At 40.5% G+C, this 25,272-nt stretch overlaps 1 protein-coding gene across 1 annotated transcript in view; it reads left to right on the top strand.

Annotated features, from left to right (window-relative positions):
* LRRC7 (leucine rich repeat containing 7) overlaps window positions 1-25,272 on the top strand; it is a 360,178-nt gene that overhangs the window by 221,583 nt on the left and 113,323 nt on the right. Inside the window, exons 11-13 of the mRNA XM_044674756.1 lie at window positions 9,286-9,424; window positions 15,227-15,342; window positions 22,186-22,255. Coding sequence (XP_044530691.1) covers window positions 9,286-9,424; window positions 15,227-15,342; window positions 22,186-22,255 — 325 coding nt within the window. The remainder of the gene's footprint in view (window positions 1-9,285; window positions 9,425-15,226; window positions 15,343-22,185; window positions 22,256-25,272) is intronic.

Here is a 25,272-nt window from a genome sequence, read left to right as displayed (position 1 = left end):
AGAAAGAAAAAAAGAAAGAGAGAGAGAGAGAGAGAGAGAGAGAGAGAGAGAGAGAGAGAGAGGGAGAGAAAGAGAGGGAGAGAGGGAGGAAGGGAGGGAGGGAGAGAAGGAGGAAGGATCATTCTGTTCATAACTTCCCTCTTTGCTCTCATGAATAAGAAAAGTGAATGGTTCATCCGCAAAGATAATATCACTTCCACATCAGGAACAGGTTACTTGTTTTGTTAAGAATCTCTTCTAGGGTAGCAATTCCCCTTATCATTTGAACAATTAAATCTTATATAGGCAAACAAAAACAATGATTATTCTGCCTTTGATAATGGGAGCTCACTCTATGAGAAAAATCACAGATTTGGGAATCTGAATATCATCTACTCCAATCACCTCTTCTTCAGATGAGGAAGATGAGATCCAAGCCCAAGTGACTTTTTCCCCTAGCAGGTTGTCATGAGAAGGGCAGAGAATTTTGTCATCAAAAGACATAGATTTGAATCTTGGACCTGAAATTTAGTACTCAGATGGCCTTGATGAAGTCACTTACCCTTCTTGGGTCTTAGTTCCTTCCTCTTTAAATAGAGATTTGGCCTCCAAGACCCTCCTCTTTCTAAGGATTCTAAGTAGTGAAGTCAACATTCCAACCCAGATCTCTGACTGTCTCCACTCTAACATATGTATTGTGTCTGGACAATTGGCACATCCCATCCCTACTATATTATATTCTCAACATGCCAGCTTGTGATTTGCTTCTTATACTCCTCATCTATGTAATCATTCTCCCCAAGGGGCCTCTAGTGCAATAACACAATAAGGAAAACTTTACCCTTGACTCCAGTCTGTCCCGTCTCTCATCCATCCTCCACACCAATGAAAAAAAGGGATATTTCTAAAACACCACATGATTCCGCTGCTCAAAAAAAGTTAGGGTCTTCCTCTTGCTTCTAGGACAAAATACCATCAACTCTGTGTAGTTTTTAATAAACCTGCCTCCAGCTTACCTTTGCAGTCATAGTACGCATTCCTCTCTTTTGTTCAACAAAAACCCTACATTGACCTGCTTGATGCTTCTCATACAAAATGTGCCATCATTCTAGCTTCTAGCAATGTGCCTTTTCCCAAACCATTTGTCCCCTGTCTTGGGGAGGAATTCCCTCCTCATTTCTTTCTTGTTGAATCCTTGGCCTTCTCCAAAGCTCAGATCCAGGGTCACTTCCTATAGGAAACCTGTCCTGGTCTCCCCCAAAGATAGTTGGTGTTATTTCGCATTTATTTTCCAATATAATCGTCATTTCCTGCAATAGGCTACAGATTCCACGAGGGTAAGGACATTTTTAGGTTTTTGTCTTTGTCTCTGGCACCTGCTAGTCCTCCCTGAATACCCCATAAACCCCGCCTAGCACAATGCTAAGGCAGCAGTGATTGGTTATGTGAGCAAAGGGAGAGGGAAGAGAATTGGAATATTGCAAACTTGAGTGACAGGAAGGAGGAGGGTGTCCTTGACTAAACTGGAGAGGCTGAGGAGGGAGGTGGATTTGAAAGGAAGATAATGATTTGAGTTTTTGCATTTGAGAAGCTGTGGAAAATCCAGTTTGAAATGTCCAATAGACAATTGAAGATAGGAGCTGGAGAGCCCAGGAGAGATGATGCAGATTCAAGAGTAATCTATATTGAGATGATAATTAAGCCCAGGGGAGCTGAGGAGATCACCAAGTGAGAAAATAGAGAGAGAATCAAAAAGGAACCAGGAGAGAGCCTGACAGTATATACTTGCAATCTTTAGTTTCTGGTCTGTGCCTTCATAAAACCAATAAGACTTTGTCTTTCTTATGCTTTTTTTATTCCCAGGTATCTCACCCCCTCCTTTCCCTCCCTGCCCCAAAGAAGGCATCACCAAACAAAAAATATGGCTATGTAAATGATGTCTTTCATCTCTTTCTCTAGAGGTAGAAATTCATCAGTTATTCTTCAAATATTATTAATTTGGTAGCTGTGCATAATGTTCTTAGTTCAATATTACTTTCCAAATTCTTTCTAGCAAGTACCTTTTCCCATCAAGGAATTACTACATATGTAAATCATCATGTGGAAAATGGGTAAGAAACAGCCAAACCTGAAAGAAAAATAAGGATTCGTTGAGGCAGAGATGAGGAGGAAGAGTGTATCCTAGACTTAGAAAGCATCTTATGTAAATATACATGGGTAGAGAATGGAATGATGCATGCAGGGAACAGTCAGGACATGAAGAGGGGAGTGTGATATTACAAATGGTTGGAGAGAGAAGTTGGAACCAGATTTAGAGGGACCAGAAATGCTAGTCATTTGTTACTGCTCACTGTTCTGATCCAACTACTCAAAATAAACTCACCAGATCCTAAACTCTTTTACTTCTGCCTTCTCTTTGCCCCACTCTTCCATCTTGCCATCTTTTCTTCTGTCTTCCCTCTCCCCTTACTATTGCTCATAGAATTTCCCTCCCTGTCCTGCCCCCTGTCATTACAACACAAAAAACGGTCTTCAACTTTTTTACCACTTACATTAATTCAGCCCCTCTTTCAACATCTCCCTTTAATTCTTCCTTTCAGTGAAGGCTTTCCAAATCTGCAATCTGTCACTCTCTTGCCTTCTGATGAGCTCTTGTAACATTCATTGGATCATTCATGCCAATAGTAAAAGATTTTTTTAGCTCTTATGCAGACATGAACAATGATGCTAATACATTGGGTATATCATAAAAACATACAAAAAATAAAAATGAAGGAGAACGAGGAGTGGAGAATGACCTAGAATGCAAACCGAGAGGATTTCAGCTTCACTGAAAAAAATTGTAGCTTCATCTTCAGGTTCCGTGTTTTTCATTTTTAAACCATGCTGGCTTTAGACTATCAGTTTAAGTACAATAAACACTTAGGGCAAAGTTCAGTCATCGCAGTATTTTCTCACCAACTCAACATTTCAGGGAACATCACACAAAATACAAAATACGTTAACTTTATTCATTTCATCATGTGAGAGCAACATCATGGAAATTATTGGGTTTAATTCTTGAAGAAGATTTATCACTCAAATGGAACTTGAGTTCACAAGTGAATAGATGATTTCAAGGGATGCAGGCATACAATCAGACTCCTTAGAATGAATGACTTAAACTCTGGGATATATTTTCAAAACATATATGGGTAGTGGTCAAATTCCATTTTATGTAGTTCTATGGACCTGAATTTCTCCCTGCATTTTATTTCATGACTACAGCATCTACATTGCTAAATGTTATCTCTAATAACTTCAGAGGTAGTGGGGGCCATGATTTCCAGAGACACATAGAATCTTCGAGTCAGAAACAGCCTTCATAGATAGTCCTTGCATCCATAGCATCATTCTCTAGTGTATCATCATGGCACAGAGGTTAACCCTGAGTTCTTGGAGATTATGCCATAAGGCCACAAATTCTTCCAGGTTCTCCACAGAGATAATCCGGTATCAAGGCAACACAATTTTGAGAGCATACGATTTCCAAAAGGAAAGAGTGTACCAAAATCTTTTAAAATATCTTAGACTTGACTATTACTCAATGAACACAATCAAGAAAATTTCAACCCCTCTCAGCCTAAACATCTACTTTCTCTTGTCTTGAAACCTCTGTGAGAATAGTGTATAGCAATATCCCTATGAAGAGAACAAGTAGGTTTTTACCAATGAGATTCTACAGCAGTCCTCATCTTTATAGTCACACAATTGAAAGGTGGTAAGACCACTAGACCACTCATTGCTTGTTCTTAATTATAAGATACCATTTGACTGAGTAGAGCAAAATTTTACATTATTGACTACCCAATAAGATAGCTCTGTGGATATATTAGAATTATACAAGATTCTGTAAAAGAAGCAATACTTGATAATAACTGTTAGATAATATTCTGGCTACTTCAAGTGAGTTATGAAATGGGAAGATGAATGCTTGTCAAAAACGTTTGCCATTGGGGCAGCTGGGTAGCTCAGTGGAGTGAGAGTCAGGCCTAGAGACAGGAGGTCCTGGGTTCAAACCTGGCCTCAGCCACTTCCCAGCTGTGTGACCCTGGGCAAGTCACTTGACCCCTATTGCCCACCCTTACCAATCTTCCACCTATGAGACAATACACCGAAGTACAAGGGTTTAAATAAAAAAATGTTTGCCATTGCATAGATTTTCCAGCCTAGAGTTCAATTAGAAGATGGATTCCATATGGACATTCCATATGGTCTTCTGGACAGTCCTTATGGTAGATGACATTGTTTTTTATTGCATTAAAGCCTGGAACACTGTAAAACCTCCAAAATGAAATCCATAATCATCAAAAAGCATTCAACCTAAATATCTTTGCAAAGAAGAAAAATAGATAAAGAATGTCTAGTGTACAGACCATGATTAGAAGTTGTATAGATGGACAATAGAATTGATGCATAAGTTCCAATACTTTGGACAGAACTACTTTGGAATTTGGGGCCGCTGATTGATTTTCATGAAGAATTCTGGATTTCTTTGCTTCATTTTTGAAACATTTTCCCTAACTCCATCAACAGTTGCCTTTGGTCACAAAGTGTTTACCCCCAAGCCTAAACTATGTCAATTCAAGTAATTTCATTCAACTCACTGATAAGGTGTCTGAGGTACACTAGGCGCTTGACAATCTATAGAGATGAGACACATGTAAAGGTAGGTATAAGACAAGGTAGAATGTCAAAGAAGAGCCAAACACAGTGCCATGAAAAATGGGAAGATGACGAAGCAACTTTCCCCTGGGGCAGGGAAAGTTCACAGAGTAGGCACTTGAATGGGGTCTTAAAGACTACTAAGTAGGACCTTGTTCCAAGCAAGCAAAGGCATGGACATGGAAAATGGAAAGAGAACAGACCATCTGGGCTGGAATCTAGAGTTCCAAAAGTGGAGAAGGATGAGACAAGAGTAGAGATGGAGATGACAGAACGAATCTCTTATAGAGGTTCAAGTGTTTAAATCATATTTATTCAGACATGGAGAGCCCCTGGTGGTCTTCATGTGGTCAAAAGATGCGATTATGGTGGTGCATTAGGAAGTTAACTTGAGCAGACATGTGGAAGATGGAGTGTAGCAGAAATGCCATTTTGGAGGCTGTTACACTTGCTGACCCCACTTCTATTCAATGGCAGTTTCAACAAATTATCAAATATTTAAATAATACTTGAATTAGTAAAATCTCAAGTGATCATTCCCCACCCCCTTATAGGTGAGGAAAGAAAGGCAATATGATTTAGTGGATAAAGTGCAGAGCTCCAAAAGATCCATCCAAATTCTGACTCTAACACCAACTGGTTATGTGACCCACTTAATCTCTTAGTGTCTCTAGGCAATTCCCTAAGACCATAAATTACAAAAGTTTAATTACAAGAACTTAATGTCCTTTTCTTTTATAAATTGAGGTTAATTCCTAAGTTTTATATTTGAGAATAACCTAATCAACAACAACTTAGTAAGTATTTGCTGTGTCTTCACAAGACATGGACATGAAGTTAATGTTTTTGATGTCATAGAATTCAAATTTAAAAGATATTATTTGGGCACTTATTCTGTGCCAAGAATTACAACATGTGTGCCTCATTATGAGGATAAGGCTTACAAATATGATTAAAGAAAATTAAGTCAGATCAATGAAATTCCCAGTCATTTCCAAAGCCTGAAGCCTGAACCTTGTGCATCCTCCTCACTTTCCTCACTCCCTGTGCCACCAAAACCTGAATTCTGCTCTGGAAACCTGGGCTCTGATAAATGAGATTTCAAGCAATTTTGCCCGGAACCAATCCACCATATCAACTCCCTGCTATCTTCAAACCAGGCTACCCAATGAGGTGCTCTTCTCCCTCCTTTCTTTATTTATTGTCTTCGTCCATTAAAATGTAAAGTCCTTCAAGGCAGAGGTTGTCTTTCCTGTATTCTTCTCTGCTGAACTTGGCACAGAGCCCAGCACATATTAAGCTCTTAATTAAATATTAGTAGAAGGAGTAATTGATTGATTGCTCTGAAATGAAAGGAAAAGCCATCAAAGATGATGACATTATGGCTATTGTCATTGTTAATATTATTCCTTGGCCCTGGAAATTAAGGTCACATTGTAGTCATTGAAATTTCTTTCTATTTATATCATTTGTTATATGTGTATTATTTATATTCATTTGACTTAATTGATTTGTTATATTTATCTTAATTTATATTTAATATTTTATATAATTTATTTATCACTCTGAGTGAAAGAAACTTTAAAATGATAAGAAACAAATCTATTTCCCTTCCCTAGTTCATAGTCTACAAAATGTCTCTCCAAATGAATGACTAAGTGGCAACCCCGGCAGCTTACTAAAGAGGAGAGTAAAGGAAGCCCGTCCCCTACAAAGTAGAAGGCTATTCTTTGTTGCTGGTTGGAGTCAGGAGTGGGATGCTGTGAGTTTGAATCTGCATCCAGATTGGGGTGGTATTGGTATCCAATACCAGCTTTCCTTTTTTGTGTAGGAAAAAAAAAGCCCATCCCTGACTCAGGCTACCCAATGAGGACTCAGCTTCAATTCCTCCTTCTGGAAGAGGCTATTCCCAGAACCTCCTACATCAGATGCCTTCCCTCTGAAATTGCCTCACATTTATCCATCTCATAAACACACAGTTGTTCGCATGTGGGCTCCTCCATTGAAATGTGGCTTTCTTGAGGGCACAAGCCACAAAGATGTTTGCCTGTCTTTGTGTTCCTGGAGTCTGAGGACACAAATGTGCCCAGTGCTTGACCCAGAGCAAGGGCTTCCTAAATGCTTGTTGACTTGGCTGGTGTCATCAAAATGCTCCCTTCTCTTTAGCACCTCTGGGGTGGTGATCCCATAGGAGTCGGTGTCTTATCTACTCCCTTCCTTTCCAGGTCTATATTTTAGCATCTTTGACTCTAACCACTGGTCTAAATAAATGAGAGTGTGATAGTAAATGGTCACTGATTTATTTAAGAAGCTAACAAGAAGGACCCAAAGGGTCCTCTTACCCATGATGCAAGGTATTCTGGGCACCCCTGGGTGCACATGGAAACTTACCTGTGAAAATAGAGGAAGAAGAAAGGAACATCATCTAGGCTGGTTTTAGGGGTGAAAGTCAAAAGAAGGGAGAAGTAAAATTAACAGGATAAATACCAAGTCACATAATGCCAACAAGCACTTAAGAAGCCCCTACTATGTGCCAGGCACTGTGCTGAGCATTGGGGAATGAGAGAAAGATCCCTGCCTTCAAGGAGTCCACATTCTAATGGGGAGACAAAATCCAAACACATATATGTAAACAAGCTATCGACAGGATGAGCTAGAGGCATCCCAGAGGAAAGATGTTAGAATTTAGAGAGATTGGGGAGAGCTTCCTGTAGAAGGTTAGATTTTAGCTGAGATTTAAAGGAAGTTGGGGACGCCGAAAGGGAGAGATGAGGAGGTGGGCATTCCAGGCATGGCAGATAGCCAGGGGAAATGCCCAGAGTGGAGAGATCGAGTAGCTCATTGGGGAAACTGCAAGGAGGCCAGCTTCACCAAACTGTAGATTACATGGAGGGAAAGAAGGTATGAGAAGAATGGAAAGGCAAGAAGGAATCGGGTGATGGAAAGCTTTAAAAGTCAAATGGAGGACATCTTTAATTTTCATCCTAAAAATACTAGAGAAACATTCGAGTTTATTTAATAGGAAAGGGAAACAGTCAGACCTACATCTTAGAAAAGTCACTTTGCTAGCCAAGTCACTGGCTGTCCCTCACGTCCTATTGACTTGATTTGGAGGATGGACTGGAGCGGGGGTCAGGGGAGAGGACCTAAGGCAGGCAGACTCTCTAGCATCTATTGCAATAGTCCAGAAGAGAAATGGTGAAGGCTAACCAGATTGGGGGCAGTGTTAGAGAGAGAAGGGGGCATATAGGAGAGATGATGCATGGCATGGCAGAATGAAAGGCCTAATAATGGAAGCATTCATCTTCCTGCCCACATTCATCGCTTAAGATCCTCTATGTAAATGCTGGCTCCAAATCCATAGGGAAAGAAGGGAGGCACAAACTTCAAATACACACAGATCCTAACAAAGTAGCAAGGGCTTACTTTATTAATAGAGCTATGGCTGAGAGTCTTCATGTATACATTCTCTGTTAGCAATATTGATTTATTTATACTCCCCAGAGTGAGAAGGAATCAAGCCTGCAGTTCTGAACTTCAAAAAGACAGAAACCCTCTGCTTCTAGATCTACAGATCTAGATCCTTCTAGATCTAGAGACCAGGCATTAGTGAAGGCTTTCTAGGAGTGAAGATTCTGTTGGTCCTGCCACATCCTATATGATCTGACATTTTGGTTACTGAATGACTTGAATAGACATTGAGAGCACGCCATCAGATTTGGGGATGGCATAAAGCTTGGAGGCCGAGTTTGCATGTTGGACAACAGTAAGGAAAGATTATGGCATAACCCGGGTCAAGGCCAAATCTAACAAAACACTTAAATGGAAATTCAAACTTGAATTTCAAAACTCAATTTCATAACTCACAAATAGGAGAAATGGGACTAAACAGGGAGTTCCCTTGAAAAAGATTTTAGATTTTACTAGACTGCAAGCTCCTCGTGCATCAATAAAATGATATTAGCCCAGAAAGCGAACGTGATTTTAATCTGCATCAAGAGAGGCCTAGCATGTCAAATGAAGGTTGTGGCCTGGCCAAACCACATCTGCAATCAGGAAGGACATTGATAATCCAGAGAAGTGGATAAAGAGGGCATCTGGGAAGGCGAAGGGCCTTCACAACATATCATCTGAATCAAAAGACCTGGAGAGGGTTAACCAGCAACAAACTGAAAGGAGCCACATTAGCTGTTTATAAAATATTTGATGGTGTCTTGTTATGGATGTGGTTGTTGCTGCTTTTGTGTTAACTCCCCAGCCCTGCAGGACAGAGATTAAGGTTTCAGCAGCAGATTTAGGCCTAATATTAGAAAGAAAGTTAAAAACAAAAACTGCTTCAGGTAGAGTAGGCCGCCCCTCCTTACCAGTTTTTAAGCAAAGGCTAGAGGGAAATTCAAATAACAAGCATTAATTAGTCATCCACTATGGGAGGGCACCCTCCGAGAAGCTGGCCACACAAAACCAAAACCAAAGCAATGGGCATGACAAGGAGGCCAGTGAGCCCAGAAACTCTTTCCTAGAAATTAAGACTCTTCCAGCTCTTTGTCAGCGGAGAGGCGGCATGCCAACATGGAGAGAATCACAAAGATCCACACATTCTAGTTCAGCGCCTTCACAGGCAGCAGATACCAAGAAGATCAGGCTGCCACCAGCATCAGTGGCTGCCATCTCCCCTCAGACCCTGATGGAGATCTCCCAGAACCCTGGACTCAAGAGCCTTGGGAATATCAGTGTCATATGGGTAGGTGTATACACGCACACAAATACATATTTGTAAGTACACCTATAAATGTATACATGCATTACACATTTATATTATACATCATGTGTATAATGTAAAATATATTATATGTGTGTATATAAATATATCTCCCTCAAAAACTTATAAGCACCTTTTGATCAGCTTGTTCACTTTTTCCTTTGTACCCCAGCACTTCACATGGACCCAAGAACACACCTAATAATTCTGAGGGACTGATTGGGTAAAGGGAACCCCAGCTCCAGCCTTTATTCAGACAACAAACTCCATATCTCTCTTCATGTTTCTATATGGATTGGATTCCTCTTTTATGGCTTGGGCCACCAGGGTATCCATCCCAGGTGTGAATCTGAGTATTCACCAAAAGAAAACCTCCTCAGAAGGGCAGTGTAGATGCAGGACGCCTGCTCTGGGGCAGTCATAGCTTGTCTAGGAGACACGATAGGAACCAAGAACTTACCCAGGTCTCCTAGGCATTTGCCTGGGTACTTCCACTACATTCTTCGTTTGCAAAAATGTGGCTGTTATTTCACCATGAACATTCTCAATAAATTTGCAGATTACACTCATAAAAATTTTATAGGCATGAGAAAGACACCATATGAGTTTGTAGTAATTGGTTTCTATTTAGTTACCTTCGGAGTTAATGATGTAAAAGTATACCTTTTAGGGATGGTTTTTCCCTCCAGTTTTGTGACAGCTCTTCTTTCAGATGTCTTGAAAATTGTTCTCTCAATGCTTTCCAAATCGGGTTGCATCCAATAGGGTGCATTCTTTGAATACTTAGATTTATCCAGCTGCACTTCCTCATTTTATTTTCCTAAGCACCATTTCTTTTTCCTTAATATAGCACATCAAAGACATAGGGGTTAGGATCCCAATGGAGTAGTTCCCCAGTAACCAATTATTAAGATAGATCATCATGAAGACACTGAGAATTGGTTCCATTTGAAGGAGAGTGGGGGACATTCTCTTCTCTGGGTTTCATCTCTAAATGCTCTGGGAATGAGCTGCCCTAGCTAAGTGCTATGTCAAACTTTCTTGGTTTTTTTAAGCCCTCACTTTCCATCTTAGAATCCATACTAAGTACCTCTTCTAAGGCAGAAGAGTGGTAAGGGGTAGGCAGTTGGGGTTAAGTGACTTACCCAGGGTCATACATCTAGGAAGTGGGTGAGGCTAGATTTGAACCCAAGACCTCCTATCTCTAGGCCTAGAGATCTATCCACTGTGCCACCTAGCTGTCCCATTGTCAAGCTTTCTTTACACATATTTTCCTCTCTATTCTTTCTTATCTTTCTTATAATTTTAAAAGTTATCTTTATAAAGTTATCTTTCTTATAATGTTCTATCATCATCTTCTATAATAGCGTTGCCTAAGGTTTTCAAGTTTGAGTGCCCAAAGGGCAAATTCAAGCTGTCTGTGAGCCCCCCACATTACCAGAAAAAGCTGAGAGTGCTTGCTTTGGGAAGATGGACAAAGAAGCGGGGCATGCAAAAAAAATGTCCTCCAGTGCTGGGATGAGGGGGAACAGAGCAGTTCCCCATGCTGGGAGTGGCACATGTGCCAGTACTTCACCAATGCTGTTCTATAGGACTTTACAAATGTTCTAAACTGCTTTTATCCTTCATTGCTAGGTGTCTACAGGGCAAAGAGTTCATGTTTGCTGATTAAAATCGTTTCTGGGCTCTAATGGCTTCCTTATTGTATCCATTGCTTTTAAACAATTAAACTCCTAAAGGACATGATAATGAGTAGAGTCTGTGACTTTTCATATATCCTTTTCAAATTTCTCTCAGGGGCTGCATTTTTATGACAATAGTTCATTTTAGTAGGAAATCTTGAAATTGTTATAATTGTATGGAGTTTGCATGACATGAATAAAATTATTGGGCAGTTCTGAGAACTCAGGGACTGTTAAGTTGCAGAAACAGAAAGCAGATAGCTAGAGTTATCCAGTTAGAGGACAAGGGTAAAAAGAGTAAAAGATCGAAAACTATTATTGTTGAAGTTTCCTTGATTTGTGAATTTTTGTTCACTCATTCAGTCATATCCAACTCTTCATGACTCCATAGCACACCGACCCTTCTTCTATCTCTTGAAGTCTTCCTAAGGTCACACTCATTGAGAAAGCACCATTTTTGAGGACATGTTTATTTCGTTGAATATTTTGTATCAATAATTTATAATTTCCCAGATAAAGAGCATATTGTTAATATTACTAGTTTTAGTATTTATTACTAATTAAATTGTTCTAATAAAATAGTTCTAGAATTTTGCCTGGAACACAAATGGAATTCCCCAGGCTACAGCATACTCTATTGTCTTCCCCTCCTTGAAAAATGAGACAACATTTGCCCTTTTCCAACCCTTCTGGACCTTTTTTCCATTCTCCAGGATCTTTCAAAGATCATCAATAGTGGCTCAACAATCATGCCTTCCAGTTTTTTCTTACATGCTTGTCATCTCTATTTCATACGTATTTGTATAGACATCTAAGGCAATGTTTCATGGCTGGCACCTTTCTTGAATTTTGTATCTTGTGAATCTCTTGAATTGCCTCCTACCGATATACTTCTTCTTCCCTTATCATAGCCACTGTGTAGGTAGGGTAGGGTACATCAATAGGCAGTTTTCTACCTCCCCCATCCCTTTCAGTTTAAAGCCCATATGATTAGATTTCTAAGCTACCAGGGGAAAATATTTCCATCCCTTATTAGATGTACTCCAGCCTTGATGAGTAGCCTGACATTTAAATTTTCCAGCCCTGGTCCAGAAGTGCAAATCCCATTCTCAGATGCCATATTTTTAACCAGACATTCTCTCTATATTTCTCTTTCCCTTCCAAAGCCTTTGCCTTCAGTCAACAACAAAGATGAAATCATTACCCTTGTCCCATATTCTTCATTTTCTTATCCAAGATTCTATGTTTTTAGCAATATTTTTCGAATACTTTTGGCAGCCTCGTTTATGCCAACATGACTCACCAAGTAGTGGGCAGTAGTCATCTGGTTTGGCAAGCATTAAAAGGTTCTCCATCATGCCCTGGGTACAGACCCTTAGAAGACAGCGGACTTTTTTCTTGTCATTTTTAGTTTAATAAACAGTCGAGTAAATGATCCTCAAAAGGAAGTCATCAACACCTAGTACTAATCTGCCTCTCTCTGATCCTTTTTGGTTGGTCTCTCACTTGAAAGCTCAAGGTACCACATCATTATACCTTGGAAAACTGGTAGCTGCTTCTTCCCCAAAAAGTCTAGCTCCCTCCCTTCAGAGAGAGCCTCAAATGTATTTCTTGCCTCAAAGCTTTCAGTGATCCTTCTTTCTGTTCACTAATGCATCCCATCCTTCCACTCTTCAACTTGATGGAATTCAGGAGTGCCTTTTGCCTCTATATCCATTTTCTAATTTTCCCATTGAAGTCCTTTCAATGGTGTTTTGTTTGTTTTTAAGAAACATTTATATTTCCCTGATAGCCACTATGAGTCTTCACTTCTCTTCTAGAAGAAAAAGAAAACTGCACTTGGAAAATAGATAATGGTCTCTCAGCCATGGAGGAAATCCAAACATTGCACAATCAGTACAGGATGCTTTAAAAGGTCCCTGCTCTCTACACTCCAGAGAAGAGACGCTCCAGGCCCTAGAGCTTGCTAGAAAATCTAAGCCTGGCAGGAGAACTGCTGGTTCAATTTAAAAAACAAAACAAAACAAAAACATTGATAAGTGCCTTCTGAAGTCAAGGCAGGGGTAGCTGAAGACAGAAAAGACAGTCCCTCCCTTCAAGGTTCTTACAGTCTTCTGAGGCATACAACATGCACCCAAATAAAGAAGGACAGTCTAATGAGGGAGGGAGGGAGGGAGGGAGAGAGAGAGAGGGGGGGGGAGAGAGAGAGAGAGAGAGGGAAAGAGAGAGANGTGGTGATGGTGATGGTAGTGGTAATGATGATGATGATGGTGGTGATGGTGGTGGTGGTGCTGGTGATGATGGTGGTGGTGATGGTGGTGATGGTGGTGGTAATGATGATGATGGTGGTGATGGTGGTGGTAATGATGATGATGATGGTGGTGATGATGGTGGTGGTGCTGGTAGTGATGATGGTGGTGATGATGATGATGGTGGTGATGGTGATGGTAGTGGTAATGATGATGATGATGGTGGTGATGGTGGTGGTGGTGCTGGTGATGATGGTGGTGGTGATGGTGGTGATGGTGGTGGTAATGATGATGATGGTGGTGATGGTGGTGGTAATGATGATGATGATGGTGGTGATGATGGTGGTGGTGCTGGTAGTGATGATGGTGGTGATGATGATGATGGTGGTGATGGTGATGGTAGTGGTAATGATGATGATGATGGTGGTGGTGATGATGGTGGTGGTGGTGGTGCTGGTAGTGATGATGGTGGTGATGATGATGGCAATGATGTTGATAATATATAAATGATCAAGAAAGTATTGGTTTGCATTAGGGGCAGTGCTCTGTACAGGAGGAGCATTATACATGCTGGAGAAGTTTCTTCAATCATATTACACCACTTTGGGTCTTTAGTTTGTTATTATTTTTTGTTCTTATTTTTTTTTATTTGTATCCTACGAGCTTAGTCTAGAGCAGGGGTTGGCAACCTTTTTGGCCATGAGAGCCATAAAGGCCACATTTTTTAAAATGTAATTTGGTGAGAGCCGTGCAGTGCTCACAGTGCGCTCCTGTAACAATGCCTGAAAAAAAATGGACTTTATGGCTCCTGTAGAAAGAGCCAGATATGGCTTGAGAGCCATACGTTGCCGACCCCTGGTCTAGAGTCTTGTACACAGTACGTATTTGTTATTGATTGATAAATCATTAGCTCGAAAAGCTTGTATCCTGAGAAAAGCTTGAAAATTACTAGGGGAGAAGCAGCTATGCTCAGTGGTTTAAGAGAAAGGTCTAGAGACAGAAGTTCCTTGGTTCAACTATGACCTCAGACACTTCCTAGCTGTGTGACCCTGGGCAAGTCATGTAACCCTCATTGCCTAGACCTTACCACACTTCGACTTTTGAACTAATATACAATATTGGTTCTAAAAATGGAAGGCAAATAAAATAAAAAATAATAATAATAATATTTATAAATAAATAATAAAGTTTAAAAAATTAATAGGGGAGAAAATAATTTTCTCAAAGAAAGCCTAGTAGTATCTTATTCAAATGAAATGTGGATAAGCAAAGGATTTGTGAACATGAGGAACTCCATGTAGGGAATACCTTCCATCCACACAGGTCCAGGCCATTTGTCCCTTGGTCAATCAGACATTTAGTTGGCTCAATCAATAGAACTTTGGGCCTGGAGTCAGGAAGATCCAAATTCAAATCTAGTCTCAGACATTTCCAAGCTGTATGACTCTGGAAAAGTCACTTAACCTCTGTTTGCTTTAATCGCTGAAGAAGGAAATGGAAAGCCACTCTAGTATCTTTACTAAGAAAACTCCAAGGGCAGCATTAGTATGCTATGGTCCACGGGGGTCACGAAGAGTCAGAAGCCACTGAACAACTCAACAACGACAACGACAACAAAAACTGGTTTAGGAAAATATTTAGAATACACAGAAGTGAAGGGACTGGCTGGGGTCCCGCACTAATAAGTCCAAGATGGGCTGGAGCCCGTGTCTTCTCCACTCTAAGACCAGCGCCCTTCTCCACTCCCCAGTACTGCCTCTATTCAGGTGAAAATCATGATCACGGTTGCAAGCCAAAGCAATTCATGTGACAGAATTAAGCTTCTTGACTTCTTTTCCCTTTTTGTCCCACAGATTGGGAGCTGTAAAAATGTTACAGTCATGTCGCTGCGCTCCAATAAGCTGGAATTTCTTCCTGAAGAGATTGGACAGATGCAGAAACTGAGGGTCTTAAATCTGAGTGATAACAGGTATTTCTGTACTATTGTATGTCCCATATGGAGCTGCCTTTCCTGAAGAAAACTGATGTTTTATTTTTCAGCAGTTTTCAATTGATTATTTGCTTTTGGGGGGCTGTGCGTACAGACACTAACCTACCATTTCACCACCATTGCCACTTAGTAAATAAAACCTTGAAGAGGATAAGATAGATGAGATCAGCCTAAATTTAGAAAAATTCTAGTCGAATTGGGAAATATCTACACATAAATGAAGCAGTCGGGAGGATGCTAAAATTTAGGAAGGATGAAAATTCTCTCCACTTCACTATAATAACAAAGTCCATGAGTTTGACAATGAAAAATTAATCTTATTTTTGCCTACAAATTAGCCATTGTGGGCCTGTAACTCTGCCTCTAGCAAATTACTTGGCAGTGCAAATATTGGGATTCCCATTAGGGTGGTAATGATATCATTAAGATGTCTAATTGCCAGCCCCTGGTTCTCAGAAATTATTCATTACAGGTGATAAGAAAAATAGAAATGCCAAGAAAAATTCCCCACAAAATTCAGTGATTATCTGAATTATGTTAAGTCTGAGCATCAACCAGATCATCCTAGGAAATTTGTCCATTAATGAATTTAAATACACATATACAAAATATTGCAAAAGTCTCCCAAAATATGACACTAACTTTTATCAAAAAATACTATGTTCTTTTTTTAGAAAAAAAATATTAAATTGAGGTGATTCTTTTAAAACTTGCAATCAATTGGTAAAAGATGGAAGCATCACAACAAGACATACTACAAAATCTTCATTATTAGCACTGACTTTTGCAATGTGAAGATGGCAGCCAGGAAAGTCAAATGAATGCACATTTATTAAGCATTTGCTTTGTGCCACGCACTGTCCTCTTCCTTAGAAATCCAAACACAAGCAAAATTAAAGATAGTCCCTGGCCTCAAGAGACATTCTAATTAGAGAAGTCAACACATAAAGGAAATTGAAGGGGTGGGCTGGGGGGAGATGAAGCAGAGAAGATCCCTGCATGGAATGATGATAGAGGGCAAAGAATGGAGTCAGGACAAAACCCGAGAAGAATAAAAGAGGGAAGCTCCCTGGCCTGGGCTCATCCTAAAACAGAGATTCTGGGATGAAATGATGACTAGGACGTGTCCAGGAGCAGAAGGAACTTCCAGGCAAAAGTGCCAAACTCAAAGCTGGGGAACTAGATTCAAATCCTGGCCAGATGCTGCTCATCTCTTTGATAGTCTAAATTTGAATTACCTAATATCATAACCTAATGTGTATGGATAAACGCCAATCAATACGCATGTTATTTAACAAAACTTGGAGTCGTGTAAGAGCTTTACACAAAATCCTTGTGTAATTTTAAAACTTTTAATTTTTAATAATTTAATTTATAATTATGATAAAAATCTATACTAACTACTAGGAGATAATTAGTAATGGATTTTTAACTGGGTATGGAATTCAATTCTACTAAGCATAAGGAACAATATTCCAGAAGTACTCATTCATTCTTTCAATGGGAGGCTCAGCAACGTCAATATGGTAGCCACAAAATAAATGAAATGGATCCCTGACCTTAAAGGCTTTATCACCTAGCAGTCAAGATGAGATATACACAGATAACCATAATACAAAGGAGAATATGATGTGATATCTTCACTTGGTCAACCCCAGTGGCTTCCTATCACCTCCAGGATCAAATATAAAAATCCTCTGTTTGGTATATAAAGCCTTTCTCAACCTACCCCTCCACCCTTGATCTTTTTGGGCTTCTTCCCCACCACTTACTCTTTAAAAAAATAATAATAAGCTCATGTTTGTTACTTCACGACATTATCTTCTCCTCTGCCATCTCCTTTTGACTTCAGTCTTTCCCAACATCCTGGTCTTTTCCAATGAATCCTGTCTTCTCATTATGTCAGCAAAGTAGTTAAGCTTCAGCTTCAGTATCTGACCTTCCAGTGAATAGTCTAAATTAATTTCTTGAAGGATTGTCTGATTGGAGCTTCTCGCTCTCCAGGGGACTTTTGAATGTCTTCTCCAGCATCACAATTTGAGAAAGTCATTTCTATGGCCCTCAGCTTTCTTATGGGCCAACTCTCAGCAACCGTCCATTGTACAATGTTTGAATAAGACGTAGTTCTTGCCCTTGTGGAGTCTATTAGGAGAGCCAGACTCAAACACAGACACCTCTGACACTCGGCATTCCCGGATGCGTTTCCCTGACTCTGCTCTCGCCTGTCTGACCACTCTTCAGTGGTCCCCTTTGTTGATTCACCACCCATGAAACAACAGCTGTATTTTCTTTTCACCCTCTTGCAAGTGGGTAACCTCACAGTCTCCTGGGGCTTCTGTGAAGATGACCCCCCGTATCTCTGCTTCCAGCCCTCGTTTCCCTCCTGGCATCCAATCTGTTCTGCTTCACTAACTGCCTGTCGGGTGTTGCAAACTGCATCCCCATAAACATCTCAAACGCAATGTGAACCAACAGGACTCCTTTCCCATCTACCAAAATGCTCCCTGTTACCACGGAGTGCGCCCCCACCTTTGCAGCCCCGCAGGTTTGCTCTCCATCATCCTTATTCTCATTCACCCTCTGTAGTCATTTCGTTGCCAGATCTTAACATTTCAGTCTCCACAACGGCTCATGCAGCCATCGTCCCTTCTCCAGGTATGCAGCCACCATCCTGTTGCAAGGCCCCATCAATTCACATCTGAACTGTATTACAAGTCGCCTCCTATTGGCTCTCCTTACCTGGAAACTCTCACTGCTCCAGTTTATCCCACCAAAGTGATTCGCCCTAAACACCAATCGGGCCACGTTATCCCCCTTCTTGATAAGTCTGGTAGGTCCCTATTATCTCCAGGATCATATAGAAACTCCTTCTATTAGAATTTCAGTCTCTTCCAATCGCAGCCCCTGTCCATCTTCCCAGTTTTCTCACCCATTACTCCCAGTTCAGTCTCCCTGACCTTCTTGGTATCCTGCCTCAATTGTGCTCCCTTCTTACCTCGGCCTCTTGAAAGCACTGGCTTCCTTCAAGATTGAGCTCAGGGTGTCACCCTCTACCTGAAACCCTTCTGATCCCCGAGATGTTAGTGTGACCCCCTCCAAAAGCTTCCTTGTGTCCATTCTCTATATTTGGGGTATATGTTGCCTCCTCTGTTAGACTGTAAGCTCCCATTGTTTGCCTCTATTTCCCTAGCCCATAACGCAATGCCTAGCAAGTGGTAGACGCTTAATCATTTCTTGTTAATTGATAAATTCCTTGATTAGAGAGCATTTTTGAGGAATCTCCTTTATTTTAGTCATTATTTTATTTTCAAAGATACAAATTTTGGTATACATTTTAATTGAGACATCATGGTAGTGTAAACATGGAGTCAGGTAGTCATGGGTTCAAGATACTCTGTGTCATTGATCTTCATGCAGACGTTTCTTCCACACCAATGAAATAAGATACTCAAGCAAAAATGTAAAGCTTTAATTATACTAAACTTTCAGAAATATTTAACTCAAATTAATTTAGAATTTAATGAACTGGCTCTTTGTGCCATTTATAAAATGTTTCATTGTACCTTCAGTATTTCAGTTCTTCACTTGGCTGTTATGCTATTAACCCTGTGATGCGATTAACAACCCATCCTTACTTCCTCTTTCTGCACATCCCCCTGTGCTGGCGTGATCTTCCCAAGCCTCCTGCCCAGCCCTCAGAATTAGGGGAGCTACAGAATGAAATCGATGAAGCTACCTTATGGACTTCCTATTTTGTTGTGCTTACCTATACTACCTCTCTCCTTCACCCGATTCTTTCTCTTCCTTCCCCCTCTCTCCGCTCAGAAATCTTCATGAGTTCCTCTTCTTGCCCATTCTTCATCAGCCTGGTGCCCGCTTGCCATGTTTCTAGCTCCCAGATGCCCTTTTTCCCTGGGGAAAGTTCATTTGCAGAGTGAAGCAAGAAAGAAGAAGCACAAATTGATTCTTTTTTAGACAGAATCTGTGATTTTATTGGTGTCGAGCCCTCCTAGAGAGCCATTTTTCCATCAATACTGATTGACAAGTCCTCTGCAGTCTGTGGTCTTAGTTGCCCGGGGCACTGAGTGCTTAAACGTCTTAGATTGAGAGCCTAAAATGATGTCCATGACATTTTGGAACTCAGCTGATTCAAGGTCTGCACTGCATCAGAAAATTGATCATGTGCTCTTGTTCATTCTCCAGAGGTATCCGCCAAGCACAGAGACACGGCTAAAATGCCAAATTCAGATGCCTAAAAAGAGACTGTGAATTCTATGCAGGGCTCAACAAGAATAACAAGGCCAAGACAATTTTGTTTTTTCTGCTACAACCTCAGAAATCGCTGTCATTCATTTATTCATTCATTCATCAAATATTTATCATGTTTTGCACGAATGCCAGTGTCAGGATGGCAAAGATCCATGACAAACACCAAAAGAACACCAAACAGAATAAAGTAACCCTAAGGGAAATCAGAGTCCAAATTGAGAAGGATAATCCAAGGCCAGGGAAAGCCACCTTCCCACAGCTAGAAAGGAAGCTGACATAGAATAGCGTGTGCACACTTAGACGATCGGTGGTTCTCATCAGAGACTAGAATAGTTTGCTAATTTCACAGTAATTCTACAAATTTCATGGATTCCAAAAAATAAGTCTCTGATGCTCTCCATATGAGCGTTTTCTCCTTCTCAATAAACATCACCTCAATCAAAGGAGGGAAATTGAAGACCTTTCTAAACTCAAACTGCTTAGATTCTGTTTAAGGAAATCAGTCTCATTCCAATGACTTATCCTGAACAGAAAAGACTGAGAGATGAGGAGACGCGTGTCTTCTGGAAGACAAGAGGATAGCCAGGGAACTTAGATGTATTCAATCAAATGAATTATTTCCAAATTTGAAAGGTTCATCTTCAAAAAGTGGTTTCTAACTTTAAATCAGTACAGTGTGTACAAAGGCCTCCACCATTCATTCCCTCAGAATCCTGAAAGGCATTCTGGGATACTCAATAAAACTTTGCCCTCATTCCACTGTTGTGGTTACTCCACCATCAGACTTTGTCTAACGAATATTTGGGTTTTTCACTTGAAAACAAAATTCTTTCAACACAACTCAGTTTGGCCTTTTCCTTTATGATCATAAATATCTAGCTAAGGTTATGAAGAATGGCACTAGCTGTCTCCCTCTTCCCCCACCCGGGAAAAAAACGAATTGAGATTCTCTATCTGTGCTTAAATTTGCATGACAACTGAATAAATATGATCTTGAGGTGGTTTTGTCTTTTTATAGGATTAATTATGCAATTTTACATCCATAATTTCACTTTTCAAATTAACATTCAAATAACTAGACATATCTCTTAAGGGTAGCTTATTCACACGGCGTTAAAACTCGTTGAATTCAGAAGGAAGATAGCTGTGTGATTAGCAGAAGGTTGTACCATCTAAAGCTAAAGCTAAGGGAAATCCAAGTCCAGATTGCGAAGGACAATCCAAGGCCAGGGAAAGCCTTGGAAAGAAGAGGCTAAAAGCTATGAGAAAACAAACAAGTTTCTCAAATCCATCTTGAGATGATTTAAGAATCTTCCTAGAATTTTATTTGATCTCAGTCACTCTTTACCAAACTGCATATTCCCAAAGGCTTTCTTGCCTTTCAGGCGTTGCTGAGCGTTCCACCAGAATCACCCCCAAACTGAACAAAAAATCCCAATTTTATTCTTTTAATCAAAAATTGTTGGAAGTAAATAGAACACATTTGAGGTGTTTTGACATGTGCTTGTCAATAGACATATTTGCATTCCATAACAATGTAAGAATCTTAGAAATTCTCTTTCTTTGTGAATATGTACAAACTCTTAGGGGGCTTTTCCCCCTTGATTATGGTTAATTAATCATGCTGACATTATTGTATTTAGACAGTATGATTCAATTTCATTCAATGTATTGTCAGAAATCCTCAGAGTCACACAAAATCACATATTCAGAATTATATCATTGGGGCAGCTGGGTAGCTCAGTGGATGGAGAGTCAGGCCTAGAGATGGGAGGTCCTAGGTTCAAATCGGGCCTCAGACACTTCCCAGCTGTGTGACCCTGGGCAAGTCACTTGACCCCCATGGCCCACCCTGACCACTCTTCCACCGAGGAGCCAATACACAGAAGTTAAGGGTTTAAAAAAAAGAATTATGTCATTCAAAGAAGGCACCTTAGTGATTATCTAGTTCAAGGATTCTCAACCTTGGAATCATGGAATCTTTTAACGATCTGATGAAACCATCACTCCCATGTTTGCAGCCTATCCGCATTGTTGTGGGAATGCTGGCTTTTAAGATGGAAGTAAGTGAAGATAAAAGGTGATTTTCTTTTCCCATCCAAGGTAATGGACCCTCTGAAGGATCTCAAGCTCCTCCAGGGTCCACGTACCCCGGGTTAAGAACATCCAATCTAGTCCAACCCTTTAATCGTGTAGATGATTTAAGTAGATTTGACATCCAAAGACCCGTGTTCATATCCTGACACTTTTCACTTATGACTTTGGACAAGTCACTTCACTTCTTGGGCCCTGTTTCTTCATCTTTAAAAGGATGTGGTTGAATTAGATGATCTCTAACAAACCCTGTATCCCTCCACACATATCCATAGCGCTGGACAAGTTTCCAGAACCACTTGGTGACAGAACTAAGGCCCAGGCCCAGGGTAGCTGACTTCCAGCCGGTACCATCTCAACCACAGTGTTGAATACATTCCACTAGAATTGAAACCTTTCCGTAGTAATCATGGGATGGAGCTATTCATCCACCATATTAAAATACTGTTTTATTTGCAGACTGAAGAATTTGCCTTTCTCATTTACCAAACTGAAGGAGCTTGCTGCTTTGTGGCTGTCAGACAATCAAGTAAGAACTTCTACAGATTCTCTCTTTATGGTCTAAAGATTTAAATGTCATCAAGTCTGAGTTAGCTTTTGACCTTTTGCCATTGATATTGTTGACCATTAGGAAAACTAACTGTCTGTTACTATTTGTGTTGGAGAGGAAAGTTCAATTTTGAGTGGTATTTAAGATGCGTGTCAAGCAAATAAAGTTCTACTCAATGAGGTCCACAGAGCCCTGCTCGAGCACATCAGCAGGGCAAGGCACTAGACTTGGCTTTGCTAGCACAGCCCCTCGCCTGCAAGGTTCTGCCAAGAAGAAAAGGCTTCAGTCCTATCCTCGCAGCTGATCCCGTCTACTTCCCAAGGACCGAGAAAGCTAACGACAGAGAAGCTTGTCTGTCAGGAGGAGCTTGACCACTTGGGATAAATCCTTGGATCTTGGAGGATAAATCCACCAAGCAAACAAACATAAAAGCTGAAAAAAGTCAACTTAGTTGTTGTCCCAGCAGACGTACAACCAGAACTGAATTCTATCAATTCTGACATCATGACGGGAAATGAAACCAGAAGATACATGGAAATTCCAAGTAAGTAGAAGGGTGGCTCATTGGTTCTCCTTGCAAAGGCAAAGAGAGGAACTAGAAATGCTATCAAAAGGGCCCCAGAGTCATAAATTTGGGGAATATCTTGCCCTAGTGTGTGATCATGTTCACAAAGAGCATTTTCCAAAAGACCACCGTGAAGACCGTCATAGGCTTCTCAGTAACATCCACTGAAGAGAAAGAAGTCGAGAGCTTTTATTGGGTCCTTCTAATTAAATGCATATACAGTTATCTCTTCCACATCACAACTTGCCCCATTGCAGTTTTGCTATATTGTGAGTCAGCACGAGAAATTAAATGGCAACTTTGGAGGAGTTTTGCGGAAGCTGCAGACAACACCCAGAGGCCAACAGATGACAGAAAAAAAGTTTAGAAATTCAGAAATAAGTACTTGGCCTGAATTTTACAACAAGGTACTATAAACACCCCATAAAGGAAAGAGAAGACATTCAGGCTTCTTCTCTGGTGTGAAGGGAAGGACAAAAATTTGATGTGGCTTTCCTGTATCACAGGGATGGCCCACTGCTAACCCCATGGTGTGTGGAAGGGATGACTGTCTATTTGATGTGTATGTATTACATCTTAATTCTTAGTGACACAAACACAAAACTTGGCATAGGAGAATACAATGAAACAGATGGTCAAAAATGGGGTTTAGGAATAAGAAACGAGAGGTCAAAGACTTGTCCGCTCTAAGGAAACCTCCAGGCAAATAGATTATGAAAACTTCCATCAAGGAGTCAGAAGGACCTGGACATAATGAGCACTAAATGGCTTCACATACGTTAAATTGATTATATTTCAAAATAAAAGAAACAACTGATTGCTCATGTGGGAGCCATTAATAAATCAGCCGTCTATGTATAGTCAGACCAACAGCATATTAGAGCAAAGAAGAAAATCATTACAACTCCTGGGGAAAAATCATGCATCTTCTGATTATTGAAAAATTGGTTCAAGAAAACATTGCCATTGGGTGACCCGTCTCTGCAAATCTTTCTGAGAACAATCTACACAAACATTAAGGACATCCTTGGTGAATGTTTGCAGAAGGAATAGTCTGGCTTTAGTCAACAGTGATCTAAATAAAGCAACAATCGCACCACTGGCTGAAACAGAGAATATCTGATTTCGCTGTGCTTTTGTTGTCATTTCTAAAAAAGCGTTTGATCTGTAGGGCAAAACACCGCTGTGAAAGTTGTCTTTGAACATGTTATCTTCCATGTATATGTCTCACAACCATACAATAGTCTATGAAAAATGTGACCCCAGAGAGAACTTTGTTCAAGAATCCGCACATTTATCGAAAATCAGACTGAAAACAGAAGATGGATTCTCACCAAAGTTGCTTGTCCCTGTCATAGAGGGGGTCAGAGAGGATAAAACGGGATATTTGTGAATCATTCAACAAATCTTAAAGTGCTATATAATTGCGAGCTTTCATTATGATTACTCTGTCTAGTGCGGATCCAAATTAAAACGAGATTCTCTATAAATGGTGAGGTCGACCAGGTGCCCCTATTTGTGAACAACAATGGACTGCTTGGGTCAAGCCCTAAGACGCTGCGGAACTGCCTAGGGGAGAACCATATGACCGCAGAAGAGTGTCGCCTAACTGTTCACCAGGAAAAAACTCGTGGATGAGAGAACTGTCCATTCCTCAGATGAGGATGTGCAGTTAGATGGGAAGCTCATCGAGCTGCTTCAGCAATGAGACCATCCAACCAATCTTGGACGGTCACTAAGGGTGGATCGTGGGCTGGACTCAGAAATGAACAGTAGTTGAAGAGCAGGATGGATTGTGCCATGTTTCAGTGACTTCTAGCTTCTTCCAGAAACAACAGCTCATCTTTTTAACATGGATATTCTTCCAGTGTAGCGGTATCGGCGCACATCATGCAATATCCCATTTTCTAAGGAATTAATATTATTAGTCTCCCAAAGGTCATCGTGATCCATATCTGACTGACATATTACTTCTGGATAATCATATCGGAAAAAATGGCGTGAAGGATGTCATCCAAGAGAAGGAGATGACTTAAAAAGGAAATGGATCAGCCCAGTACGAAAGCTGGGGATGATCAGTGGACATCCATGGTATCAGCACAATGTAAAGCAGCACTGGGGAGCCAACGGCATTACTGGAAAACTGAACTGGTGAGCCTAAAGCAGGGGCCAAAGTTGACTACGCAGATATTACCAAAACTTGGTAAGGTGAGACATAGACTATGACTCAGAAGGAATATACTCTATTCAGAAGAAGTTAGATTAAGGAAGGAAGTGGGGCTTTTTTAAAGTCTTATGTTCATAAGATATTCTCATATGATAAATGTAGGAAACAGAAGAAACCAATGGAGGACATCCGAATGAAGGTCAGAAGAAGCAGAAGATTGTGGTGAAGGTATACTACAGATGCCTCAGCAGAAAAGGAAAGAAA

Source organism: Gracilinanus agilis, chromosome 4 (genome assembly GCF_016433145.1).
Source record: "Gracilinanus agilis isolate LMUSP501 chromosome 4, AgileGrace, whole genome shotgun sequence".
NCBI classification, from domain to species: Eukaryota; Metazoa; Chordata; class Mammalia; order Didelphimorphia; family Didelphidae; genus Gracilinanus; species Gracilinanus agilis.
This window is presented reverse-complemented; position numbering and strand designations above follow the sequence as displayed.